This window comes from Protopterus annectens, chromosome 8.part1 (genome assembly GCF_019279795.1).
Source record: "Protopterus annectens isolate FY-2018-M chromosome 8.part1, PAN1.0, whole genome shotgun sequence".
Taxonomy (NCBI): domain Eukaryota; kingdom Metazoa; phylum Chordata; order Ceratodontiformes; family Protopteridae; genus Protopterus; species Protopterus annectens.
The window spans coordinates 510,199,461-510,213,653 of NC_056742.1; the positions used below are offsets into that span (position 1 = coordinate 510,199,461).

Consider the following 14,193-nt stretch of genomic DNA (forward strand, 5'->3'; position numbering starts at 1 on the left):
CTAGCTTTCTCTGGAACAGAACGTGTCCCGTTTTTTTTAAAGGAAACCGAGTTTTATTTTTCGTTCTGGTTGCCATCTTTACCGGTGTGTTCAGACGTGTTATTGTAGCTGCTCAGATTCTTCTGAGTTACGGGATGCTGAAATCCATCAGTTGAGGTACAGCTTTCCAAACTGAAGGTACATCCAAAAGGCCGGCTTCACTTCGTCCTGGGGTCCCACCTCACTGGCTTGCCTCTGATTGCATTCATAATTCTAAGAACTTTTGGAAAATGCAGGCACGTTATCCAGTAGCAGACCCCAATGGTTTGGGGGTCGTGCCTTATTTAACTGAACAGAACTATTATCGAGCTACAGGGAGCTATGGCAGCATGGCGACCCCAATGGGTGTGTATTCTAGCCCCGATCAATATGCCACAAGCATGGCTCGAACCTATGGACCATATCATCACCATCATCAGCCCACTGCCCCTAAAGACTTAGTCAAGCCTCCTTACAGCTACATTGCCCTCATCACTATGGCTATTCAGAGTGCCCCAGATAAAAAGATCACCCTTAATGGAATTTACCAGTTTATTATGGACCGGTTCCCGTTCTACCGCGAAAACAAACAGGGATGGCAGAACAGCATCCGCCACAATCTCTCCCTGAATGAATGCTTTGTCAAAGTGCCTAGGGACGACAAAAAGCCAGGGAAAGGCAGCTATTGGACCTTGGATCCAGACTCTTACAACATGTTTGAGAATGGCAGCTTCTTGCGAAGGAGAAGGCGATTTAAGAAGAAGGACGCTTGCAGAGAAAAGGAGGAGAGGGAGCGGCAGCTTAAGGAACAGGCCAAGGCCCAGACCTCTCTTACAAATAGTGAAGTTTCCAAGGAGGACACAGCCGAGAAAAAAGTTGTTATTAAGAGTGAGGCCTCCTCTCCTGCTCTGCCAGTAATCACCAAGGTGGAGACTCTGAGCCCTAATAGTGGTAGTGCCCTGCAGGAAAGTCCTAGGAGTATGACCTCTACACCTTCAATTTCCACCGAAAACTCCATTCCTGACCACCACAATCACCATCACCATGCTTCCAGCAACGGACTTTCAGGTTTCAGTGTAGAAAACATCATGACATTAAGGACATCACCGCAGGCTGATCTAAATCCAGCTTCTTTACCTTCTAGCCGGACAGGTATGGTGTCTTCCTTGTCGCTGGGTTACCCTCAGACACAGTCTTCTGTGTATAGCCAGGCTTGTAGCCAAAGTATGGACGCTAGTGGGAGCTATCAGTGCAGCATGAGGGCGATGAGTTTATACACAGGAGACCGATCAAGCCATATGTGCGTCCCCACAACGCTGGAAGAAGGCATTGCAGATCATCACAGCGGTACGACGTCTCCTCTGGGTACAATGAGCCTTTCCTCTAACCAGGAAAGTGTCCTCAGTTCAACGCACCACCAGCAAGTTGCAGCTGCAGGGCAACCAGCTTCTGCTTGGTACCTTAACCATGGGGCAGCTGACTTAAATCACCTCTCTGGTGGCCATGGGTTTGGTTCCCAGCAGCAGACTTACCAAAATGTTCGTGAAATGTTCAACCCTCATCGGCTTGGGTTGGAGAACTCGTCATCCCTTAGTGACCATCAGGTGAACAGCAATGCCAGCTGTCAGATCCCTTACCGGTCTTCGCCATCCATATACCGCCACACAACTCCCTATTCATATGACTGCACTAAATATTGATTGATTCTTGAAACGTCTACACAAAATGCCATATGCAATTTATACATAAAAACTGAACCAACGAATATGTCGTAAGGTCCATCAGCAGGCAGAGTAGCCAAAGGTAGCAATTTTGTATCCACTGTTGTTATTTAGTACCATTTTGTCTGACATTAAACACAAACTAACTCAACCTGAACTAGCAAAACGTAAAACATTCAGCAACGTGGCTATTTTTGCTGCCAGCTTAAGTGTCTCATAAGCAATCGGCCAAAATATTGTATCGATGACGTGTATTCTCTGTAATATATTTTAATGTCTGAATTCAGGTGTCTCATTACCTGTTGTAAATTGTATGGATATCTAATCTGGCTCACGTACTGAGCCATTAATATAATATTTAAAGTTAAATTCACTGGATTGTTTGGTTACCCGCAGCCATTTTAAAATCCGATATGAAAATATTGCAGCTGTTATTTCTCAAGTGTTGTACAAACTATGCTTTGTGTTTTTATGTTTTGACTTTATATTTTGCAAAGTTAAGAAATAATTTATTTGGTCGTGGTTTTTTTTCTAAGCAACTGAATTCCAGTCATTTGAAATCTGATTTGAGTCTGTTTTCGTGTATATCATTGACATGGACTTGTGTTGATCATTCCTTGAACTTTTTCGTCTGTCTTTACCTTTGTCTATTAGTTTTAACTGTATTAATTTTAAAATAAATCCCTGTTGTTTTTTGCGAAAGTATGTGCAATTGGATTTTTATTGCTACTTATACAAACCTATATGTAATGGGGGGGGGGGGGGGGTCAGGTGAGGAACATACATACCCAAAATGCTTTATGTGAATAGCATAACTACCTTATATTAGGCTTAATTTACTAAGAAACAGCAAATAATATATCCCATATTCATATTCTAATAGCCAGCAAGTCTAACCTGGACTTAGAGCCACCCTGAGACACTGCATAGAATCTGTCATGTTTATTTACAGGCATAGATTAGTACTTAAGAAATTTTATTTTGGACGAGCTGTCCGGATTGCATTTGCAGTTTTGAAATACTACATAAGGCTGCACTTTACATTTGTGCCGCCTCATGATACTGCATTCCTGCAATTCCAGTTATTTTGCTTGGTTTGCATTGAAGTTTCATATATTGCTTTTATTTATTGTTGAGATTTGGTGCAATAACTATTTTGTCTGGATTTATACCTGGAGCTGGTGGTTATGGGTGCAAAGTGTATTAAAAACTGATTGCAAGTCATCTCCTTTTTGCCTTATAGATAATGCGATATGAATGACTTAAGCTGCTATTAAACTCTATTTAAGTCGTAATTGCATTACACTGGGAGTTGTTGCGTTATGTGCGCAATTACCTGATCCTATCATGGACTGATACGCCTTAACTAGCTGGTTCCATTATATTTGATTCTTCCTTCTACTTTACAAGCGGTTCTTGCCCTTTTTACCCCAAGGTTGTCTGCAACAAAGCACCTTTTGCATATTACATCACACTGCATTAACATTGTTGAAATTATTTTGTTTTAAAGTATTTAAGAAGGAGGGTTTAGTTAATACAGTTTGCCGGAGACAACAAGCTGTTCCAGTAACTGCATACTATTTTTTTCACAAGGGATAGGGGTATCTTAATATAAATTAATCATACAGTTTTGAATTATCTCCCAGATTGCATGGGCTTGTTTAATTATAATGTCTTCTGTCACTATAACTGAAAGTGTCTTGCAAAAGTCACATTTTCGCTGACTGCATAACACAATTGAAGTATGGTGCTTAATTAAGTTATGGGCACATTGTTAACATTTTACAATGCCCCAATGAGACCTGACACAGCACTGTAAGTGCATATTTAGCAGTATGCTTTCATTTCTGTAGTGCAGATTGGTCAAGCTCGTATTACATATAATTAATGTAAAAGTTAATAACTACTCGATGTCCCCTTTGAAAATAATAGCAAATATCACTTTAGTGTGTGTCGTAGTTAAAATATATTCTGGTACAGTTCGAAGGACATCTATCTGCACCCCCCCCCCAACACACACATACACCTTAGCTGGAAACTGGTTGCTACTTGTAGGCAATAACCCACCACAGTACATATGCTAGAACATGTACCGCTGTTACAGTATCTTCAAAATTACTGTGCAGCGTACCCTTTTAAAGGCTCGTTTTCCCTATGTGTGAATGTATGTTATGGGCACTGAATAGTGCAGTTATAATGTTATTAATTATGCTCCAATTACATTTTTATTAGATACGCCTAATTAACAAAATGCAAAAAGGAAAAAACTTCAGTTCTGAACTGAATGTTTTGTGTATTATAAATATTTAATAAAATGGCACATCTAAATAGATTTCCCTGTCTTAGTGAGATTTATAAGCATGCAAACAACACATAATACGATCTTTTAGAGGCAAAAGTTGCGTCCACCTCCAATGTAATATAAATAAATGTAGTTTGCTCATTAAAAATTGCTGTCACAAATGAAGTTCTGTCTGTCCGGGAACCATACCTCTCAGATCTACCTTATTATGAGGAACGTTCCTCATTAAAGGATATGCCACACATTAATTGCTTAAAACATTTAAAACAAATATCATTGCTAAACAATACAGTGTCGTATTAATTTGTCAAAATAACTATTTTAATTATGAATGAACAATTAATAATCATGTTATGAGCTGCCTAGCTGAAATCGTTAGTAAGTGTTCATCATTTTATCCATGTGTTCCACATTTTGGAAATGGGCAGTTGAAAGCTATGCCAGGAACCAAATGGTTCAAAAATAACCCGTGTTATAGCCAAGTCTCACCTCTTCTGATTTGTTCTTCTCTTATTTATACAGGCCTCTGCGAGAAGACGAAATCCTAGCCATATTATGAATGTGTGTAACTGGGCATCTCTTTTTCTGTCTGTCTGTCCGGGGAGGGTAGTCAGAGTACTTGCTTAAAACAGACATTAACAATTACAAAAAAGCGAGGATGTAGATTCGGTATTCAGAGCCCTAATACTGTTGCTTACATCTCACAATTGACAAGTTCTTCCTAATGATACCCCCTGCAGAGTGAAGGAATTTGCAGTTTTGGTTCTCGCATTGTAATAATACAACATGCAAGCACGTTTTGTAGAGATATTTGTTGTATGCGTGAGCTTTACACAGTTATATCTATTTTTTTCTTTAGTAATCCGAATCGTTTCTGATAGCTGCTTAGAATAAAGATGCAGGCAGTTGACACTGACTATACTTGCCTACCTTGCAACAACTTTGATAACAAAGAGAAGAGTCCTTTAAGTGATATGGTAGTTATACGTTTCTGTATAACTACAATCATGCAAAGGTTAGCTAACAATGTATCCTAGATAGTAAACTTGTTTTATTATTCATTCGCATATTGGTGGCATCACCCTTCTCTTGTATAGGCTATTGGAAGACTGCGCCAGTCGGTCTCTTAGTTACATAGTAAAACTTGCCATTTATCTCAAAACCAGTTATTAAAATCATGTCATTATCAATTATTTTTAGAAAAGCACAGCACTCTCTGTGCAGAGCAGGACATGTAATTCAAGTGGATCAGACACTCACGTTCTTTAGTTCAGCCCTTCTAGCTCCTTAAGAATAGTTTAAGGTCAAGCAGGGTCAGGTTGGCACCATTTACACTAATCCATAACCAGATGAGGAACTGCCAGGTAAAACAACCACGCAGTGTTTGAGCTGATACTAGTTATGTCTTCTACCGTATCTTCCATATGGGACTCCTGGTACTGCACATAACCTTGATAAATAATATGACACGGAAAAATAATGCAGTAAGTTGCATTTCTATTAAAAGACTCTCTTTTTACAGTGTAACAGGGACATGGCTTGTGTATACATATAATATGCTCACAAACGCCGGTTAACAGGGATTTGCAAAACCCACAAACATTGTCTTAAAGGTCACTGATTTTTACGAGTTTTTAGCCAGATAGCGTAGATTTTGTAGACTGCTACTAGTTAGTCCCAGGCATCAACAGTACATTAAACGCTGAATATTTTACTTCGGTTTATACTGGGCCTTTTTTGCACCAGTTTATGTTCCTAATTGTTATAGAAGAAATACACATCACAAGTTAAACTGCAACCGCAACAGCGTTAAGAAGAATAAATATTTGCTTGTCGGCTCTAGGCGTTTTTCCATATAATCAAAAACACGGTGGGTTGAAAATCCCAAGGCTGGTGTTAAAATGTCTTTATTTTATCAGCTAATGAGTCGTATTAATTGTTTTAGTGCATTTTGGTTTTACACTAAACTCGAAATGCAGACTATTGTGGTATGGCTATATGTTGTAACTTCTCACTATAATATGTTTCAATTGCAGAATGTGTCACCCCCCCTAACAAACACACACACACATATATATATGTATGTATATATATATATATATATATATATATATATATATATATATATATATATATATATACATTTCCAATATTTCCTCACTGTTACACAATTGATTTTATAGTTTTGTTTTGCATTTGCTTTTCTGGCCATGTTTGGTATCATATTGAACTGCATGATTATTCATCAGTGTTTCATATTCTCACCCTCTTTGTTTTTATTTCTTTAACATTTGGGGCGACAAGATCACTTGTGCTATAAAACATGGAATTATATAATCTGTTAAATTATGCAGTTTGTTACTGCTTACCCGGTTGGCTAATTATCTGGTAATGCTTTTAGCTCTTTCTCATCTTCTTCCATCCTTCTTCATATTGTCGTTGTAGGTTTGTGGTGATAAAGTCACCAGGATTATTTTTTTAAAAATGCAACAGTATAACCCCATGTAGTCTGAATATTGTGCATAGGTGTTTGCTGTGTTTCTGTCTTCCAGAACCAGAATTAAGCTGTCATCTCAGCATGTTGCTGTTTCCTAACACACACTTAAATAATGTAGATGGTTTTAGCACTTATATTTAGTTTTCTTCGTTTAACATGGCAGATGCTGAATTTATAAAGAATGACAGTATTTTAGAAGATAAAATTGTGGATGTGTTGAAGCGCTGGGTTTAGAAGTGAGACAAGGAACATTATTCCTGACAGGTTGACATCCCGGAAAGAAAGGCATGGAATAATGTTTCAGTATGGCGATTTTCTTTCTTTTTTCTTTCTTTCTTTCTTTCTTTCTTTCTTTCTTTCTTTCTTTCTTTCTTTCCTTTTTTTAAATCTTCTTATAAGGTACAAAAAAGGCATCTGTCCATTCTAAAGGGCGATAAATATTACTTAGTGAGAGGCACCTGCAGTCTGATGTTGCGTTATTGTAACTAGCCTTTGCTTTAGTTCCTTACTCCCCCCCCCCTCATGTTTGCAGACAATCACTTTACTATCTGCGTAGTTTGTGTGTTGTCACTCTTGCGTTGCTGAAGTGACAACTCCATTATGTACTATTCAACCGTTTGTTTGGCTTTACAGCGCAAATGTGTCCGTTTGCAAATTTGCGATTGTGTGCTAAGAAAGGGGAGGGGGTCTTATAAAGTAACATCTCACAGCCTAGGGTTGCCACCTTTTCACATGCTCAAAGTGAAACTTTTTTGTAGAAAGGTGAGACGTTACTACACAAAACATACCCACGTCTAGTACAAAATACAGAACTTCATATTTTGCCCAAATAGAAGCGTATTATTGTAGCACTTGAGTTGCTTACACTATTTCACACACCATTTAGGTGTTTCAGGTACAAAATAAGTGTTAAATGCAACTGTTAAAGAAAACTTAGGAAATATAATTTGACCTAAAATCTCAGGACATTTATGTTTTTCTTTTTTCTTTTTTTAGTTTTTTAACCATGACGCAACTGCCCAAAGAGGGACTGCCTTCGCAAAGAGGGGCAGGTGGTCACCCTATGACAGTCCAAATACAGAATTGCTTTTCCCCCTTTCTTTTCAGAATATAAATGCTAATGCCTTATATCTCGACAAGGACGTCCCTAATTTTGGCTGAAAGTTTTGCTCTGTCCTTCCTAAAACTGGTGATCTGGGGAGAAAAGGTCGGTATACAGTTAATAAATAACAATTAGAATTATATGTTTTCTTTTCTACATAAAACACTTGTTAATTCACATTCTGTTTTTTACCACCCTTTCAGATTAATATTATAAATATTTTAAAAAAGTGTTCCTGATTATTTCTGCATTCTCTGACCCCGAGGTGAGAGGTTAAGAGCTATGGCTAATGCAAACCGTACTTTTCCCAACTGATTAATACAATATGTAAAAGCTGCTCCATCTTTTGTGCTTTTCTGATTTGGGGGGGGAAGAAGAGCTGTGGTTTGGGCAGCTCTAAGCCTTGTACAGTTTAAAAACATCGTTACTATAGTGAACAGTGTTACTGCTGACATTAAAAGACAATCGAAGTGGAGTGTCTGAATCAACATGACCGTTGTTAAAAGGGGTAGAGTTCATAACCTTAATGTTTACCATGGTTTGCTTGCTGCATTATGCGCCCTGTCCTAAATTCGTGACATAGCAGGACAGAACAACATTTTAAAAGCTGACAGTGAAAGAAATGAAGGTAAACTCGTCTTTCGATGTACACATTTCAAATGCAAAATGAAGGGTGCACCTAAAAATCAAAAACACTTGATTGACAGGTTGCTTTTTAGTCTGTTGATTTTTTTTAATCTTGCAGAAATTAGAAACCTGCGGAGAAGTTATTGTGCAGTACAAGTAGCAAAATCATTAAAGATAAATAAATTCCCATGGGGATAAATTATTAACTGAAAAAAAGTTCCGTCAATAAAAATATATGCATTACGTTCATCTCCCCTACCTTACTGACAGCAGCGATTTACTTCACCTGTACTAGTCACCTAGAACTGTAACAGTCACCTCCTTTTCAGTTTAAAGAACAGACAATGCCTTCTGGATTGGGCAACACAAGCAGACCTGATTTAGCTTCTATTAAGCATTAGACACAGTTTTGTTACTGCAGTAATGCATACTAAACCCATTTATGTGCTCTTAATGCGCTCATCTTTATCTGTTGACTGCTTTCTGCTCTTGATGTTGTAGTGGTAACAGCATCACACAGTGTAGTATGGTGACCTGTGGTTATAACACAATAGAGTTATGTGTTCAAATCTGGAGTGAGATATGAAGGCACGTATAACTGCAATGGGCAAATGTAATGCATTAAAGTCTGGTTGCGATTTTTCATTACTTGCTGAGAATAATTACGTGGTCCTGCATTCGAAATATATATACATCGAAGAAAGGGTTGAGTCATTTCCTTCACTGTCGTGTTTTGAAATGTCTTTGATAAGCCAGCACCCCTTTCACCTCTTGTGTTGTATTCAGACGTAACAGCCTTGCAGCAAGGGTGTAGCCTGCCATACTGTGTACTCAGCTGAGGACTGTTTTTTATGAATCCCTCTGAGAAAGACTATGGCTTTCTCAGGCCAAACTGTATCTCTACTACTTTCTAAACTGAAGTGTGACGGGTAGCTCTGAAGGTAGCTTCCTTAGAGATCTAGTAATACGCCTCCGAAAACAACCTTTCCTATACTAGTAGGTAACAACAGGCTGACAGTTATGCATACCTTTGTTAGGCACATGGGTCACCATCTAGAGAAAGTTGTACCTTTTTTAAATGCAAAAACAAGTTGTGGGGGCAACAGTAGAACGTTTTGAGTACAAAGTGAACATTTTTGGGTGCACCTTGTAAAACAGAACGACAATAAAGTGCGAGGGTTAGATTGCTGAAGAAAGAAAAACACTTATGATAGAGGTTAAAATACCAATCACTTCTTGCACAGAACTGTTAGATGGAGTATACCAGGAGAAAATATTACGAAGCAAGCAAAGCACAGGTTGTCTGAATACCGCCCCATAAAGTTTGTGATGAAGTGCCAGGACACCCTTTAAAATGCGATGTTAATGCAGTTGCTATACATAGTAAAGTGACCACCGTCTACGTTACTGGCAGTGATAGCCATGTTGTTGATTTAAAAGTATTTTTTTACAAGATTCAGACTTTAAATGTGGACGACATGGTGCAGAAATGCCAGGGTAAAATGATACAATTAGCGTACGCCATCAGGACGACTTCACTTTCAGCTTTCTCATTTTTATGGACATGCACACTCCAGTAAGTGACTTAACTGATGCAGGGAAGCCTGAATTAGTAGTCCTGATTTACGGATGGTGAGGAATTTCCAGGTAGTGGCAATGGAAAATGAAAGCTTATTAGTTACAGTATGGAGTGAATGGTTGATAGTGTAAAATTAGTGTTCTAGCTGCTGTCAATACCTGAAGTAATAAGCAAAAGGGCGCTTGAAATAGAAAGCAGGACCGTTATTTGGGTACTGGGGTGCGTTAGGTAGTGCCTGAACATAGATGCTACAAGGGACATTCATAACTACCGAGAAAGTTTTACGTACTGAATGCAGTCTGAGTGATCAAAAAAGAAAGACGAAATAAAATGCCACCACAATCAGTGGTAATCATGTTTTACTTATTTGCTATTCTGATGAGGGCGTAGGTCAACAAAATACAACATTGTTTAGTGGAATGTTTCACTGACAGCAAGGAAAGTCTAATATAATACAGCTAAGTGTGAAACAGGTGAAGTCAAATATTCTGACTTAATGTTTGCCAGTTGTTTGTGTATTTGGATATCTGAAAACATTATTTCCTAAAACGATAATCTATCTATCTATAGATATAAACTCACACACACACACACACACACACACACACACACACACACACACACACACACACATATAAACTCTATCACTCCTATTAATGGTTATTTGAGTTTTGAGAACAAGGATCTTATTTATCTTCTGCATGGCTAGCATTACTGAACGCATCCAATGATATTATTATTATTATTATTAGTTTGTAATATATTAAAAGACTGCACATTCCAGCTGTATACTCAACTCAAAACGATCAGCTATGCAGTTAGCTTTTGTTTATGCCTGTTCGAGGAGTTGTTAACATTTACTACGGCTTGAAAATAAAAATGTGCCTGGTGAAAAGAGTTTTAGCTCCACGAACAAATTTATCATCACTTGGTTTAACAGCACTCAATGTTAACTGCGTTACTACTAGAATCGATATATACCTGAAATGATGCATGCGATTATTTATTTATTTATTGTAATCGTTAAAACAATAATACAACCTGTTGTTAAAAAGTCACCAGTATTATAACGTAATTATATTTACCGATTTGCAGTACCTGTTTTACCCTATTGAAAGAGACGGGTAACCTGAAGCTACCCTAGCAGGCAATGGAGGAAAGGCAAGGACCCGTTGCTGGAAGGGAGGCCAGTCCATAGCAGATCCCCACCACCGCTACACATGCCCCAAAATACAGTTTTCAGCATTGCCAGTTTAACCTATTGGTTGTCTTTGTGGTAGATGGAGTTACTTATCAAGACTTAGGGGGCAGACTTTCCACAGATGCACGCAAGCCAGGAACCAAACCCGAGAATTGATTGCACTTCTAACCACTGCCCATTGTTCTTTGCAAAACTGAGTCGTGAGTCAGTTGTTGGGGAAGCTGATAACAGGAGTATGGATTTAGGGGTGTACATAGTAGGGTGCTATGCAGAAGAATGGTACTACAAGCTATTTGTGTGTGTGGAGGAGGGGGGTGTCATGATTGTAAATGGATGAAACAATCAGTAAGAGTACGAATCGAAACTGATGTTTAATGCAAACACTACTGTGGTACCTGATAACCTATTTCCTTGCCCAGCTTTCTTGTGAAATTATAACACTCAACTTCTTAGAGCAAGAATTATGCAGAAAAAAGCCAAAAATAATTGGGGGGTGTACTTCTTTCCTGTGGTCCAGAGGTGCAAGGTTTGATTCCCTCGGCCTCGGTTGCCTAACTGGGTGACTCCGAGCAAGTTACTTAACCAGACACCGCTCTCGGGCTGAGTCTGAAAAGGGTTTATGGAAATTGGTGCTCTTACCCCGAAAAAATACAAATACAAACTGTCTCTGACTTAGGCTCAGAATTTGCTCTGCCCTTCCTATCCCCGTAAAACTGTGGAATTTACTGGGTAAAGGAGGTGCTTTGCTCTTAATAACCAACGGCAATAATTAGAATTATAGACATATGCATGCTTATTCACACGCTCTTATTGCGGCAGCTTCTCATGTTAATAACACTAAAATGTTAACAAACATCCCCTGACTGTCCCCGATTATAGCTGGATTTGTTTATTTGGAAGGCAAGAAGCTAAGAGCTGTGGCGAGAGAGTGAGGCAGTCAAATGTCCATAATCAGGGATATGTTTTAATTATTACTCTTATTAACCTAGAAAGCTGTTAGCATACAACATACAGTTATGAAGGGTATGCGTTCTGAAACGCAAGTTACTGTCATTATTTAGCGATTGAATTTATCAGTGATTTGCCAGATGACCCCAAATGTTATGAAGAACAGATTGAAAATAAGAGGCAAAATGTTGCCGTTCTGCGAAATTCTGGATAGTCGAGAGGTATGTATGGAATTAGTCAGTATGCAGGTGTGTCACTACGTTGACCTACATGTCCTCGAAATGGTCAGGTGTGTAGTTGATCAAAAATGATCTCATTTTATAGTTGGCCCTCAAAAGTAAAATAAGGCAAAAGACGAAGTTAAATGCTACTGTTATTTTGCTTATACCAATGTGTTTTCTAAATATATAAATTATTTCAGAATTTGCATTTCTTTCCCGCGGACATACATATTTTCTGGGTTTTTTTTCTGTGTAATTTTTATTTTAATTCACAGCCGTCAACACAGGATACCTTGTTATAGTATGTAGGATCCACCGGAGCACAAAGGGTGTTTTAAATATATCATACCAGCGTCTTCCCAAAATAATTGTAAGTATGTGTGTGTATATATGTATGCCATCATGTGCAACATTGCTTAACCTGGCAGTTAGCACTATTAAATACTCATAAAGGGTGGCAAGAACCTGTAAGTGTGTCCACTTAAAGATGCGTATGGCTAGGCATCTTGTAGTCGTTGTGGTCACTTACCCAGTGTTGTTTATATGCTACTGTTTTCCTAATGAATAAACTGGTGTTAAGGCAGAGGATTAGGCTACGAGCTGTTAGTAGGATGATTCCTGTGGTACAGGGTTTGATTCCTTCGGCCTCAGTTTGCCTACTGTATGAGCTCCAGGAAGTCACTTAAACAGACAGCGCTTTGGATAAATTGGGCTAGGCTCCTCAGTAGTCTGCACATGTAACTACGTAAAAACCTAAATATTCAAAATGCGTGAATGTTAAGGTTTTCTTTGTTTTCATACGCACTATAATGTGACATTTCTTACTGAAACAAATCGTTGTTCTTAACAACCCAAGCCCTGACCCCATGCGTCTCATTATTGTGTTGTTAAAAAAGTTATCAATGTGTTGTGAAATCTGCCCCATCATTGTTATGTTTTTTTCTGTACTGCTAATTATGAGCACATTCATAACTTGAAAATGCTGTTTTTCATTAATAAAATGCTGACTTTGTTATTTACTTGAAGCAGAATAGATCTGTCATACATAGAAGTGTCCTACAAAGGTCTTCCTTTGTGAAAACTATGTAAAGGGAAGGCATGAAATTTACACATGGGCAGAAATTATGGACAAGAAAGTGAATTCCGGGAGTAAGCGAGGATGCGACCTCATCCCTCAGACCCCTCAGCTGCCCCTGTCTTGGATGTTAGCAGTACCAATAATTTAAAGAAAGAAGACTCAAGATTTCTCATCTCCATTTTTAGAAGCAAAAATAAACGACCTTGTATGGCAGGACTTTGCATTGCAGTTAACTGAAGTTTACGGACTTTTACACTGTGTGTCCTTGGAAATGTGCTTATATTTTTGGATCATTTTTGTCACTCACTGTTTTTAAACGTGTTTTTGAGTTGCATCCCACATTCCTAAGCTGTATGCTGTTTGACATCCAGTTTTTATATTGATTAGCTGTCCAGATATTGGTCTGAATTAACTTACTTTTCAAGGGCCTTTATACCTATTTTCAATGTCGGCAGGGTGAGAGGTGTGCATCCCTGCCATTTGTTCGTCTACGTTACAAATAGCTGCCACCCTTACTCCCCATGGCCATGTCACGAACCACTCACTTTACTCTCCTGGACATCGTTTTCCAAGAAAAGGGGATTCTGTTTCCAGTGCAAACACTGATTAACAGACTTAGCGCATTCCTCTTAACAGAGGGTTCATTAAAAATGACATAGGGTTACCACCTGCCCCACTTTGTGAGGGACAGTTCCTCTTTGGGCAGTTGTATCCTGCGAAAAAAATGAAAAAATGGCAGATGTCCTGAGATTATTGTACGAAAATATTTCCTAAATTTTCTTTCATAGTTTCATAAGGCAGTTATTTTTTCTCTGAAACACCTAAATGTTATATGAAATAGCATAAGCAACTCAAATGCTACACGAATAAGCTTTTATTTTGGCAGAAAGGTGAAGTTA

The 14,193-nt window shown here is 38.5% G+C and overlaps 1 protein-coding gene across 1 annotated transcript in view; it reads left to right on the plus strand.

Annotated features, from left to right (window-relative positions):
• The window catches only part of FOXC2 (forkhead box C2), a 2,463-nt gene extending 22 nt beyond the window's left edge, over positions 1-2,441 (plus strand). The window contains exon 1 of the mRNA XM_044082039.1: positions 1-2,441. This exon is cut by the window's left edge and continues 22 nt beyond it. Within this exon, the coding sequence (XP_043937974.1) occupies positions 270-1,718 (1,449 nt within the window). The 5' untranslated portion in view covers positions 1-269 and the 3' untranslated portion in view covers positions 1,719-2,441.
• The last annotated feature ends 11,752 nt before the right edge of the window (positions 2,442-14,193 follow it).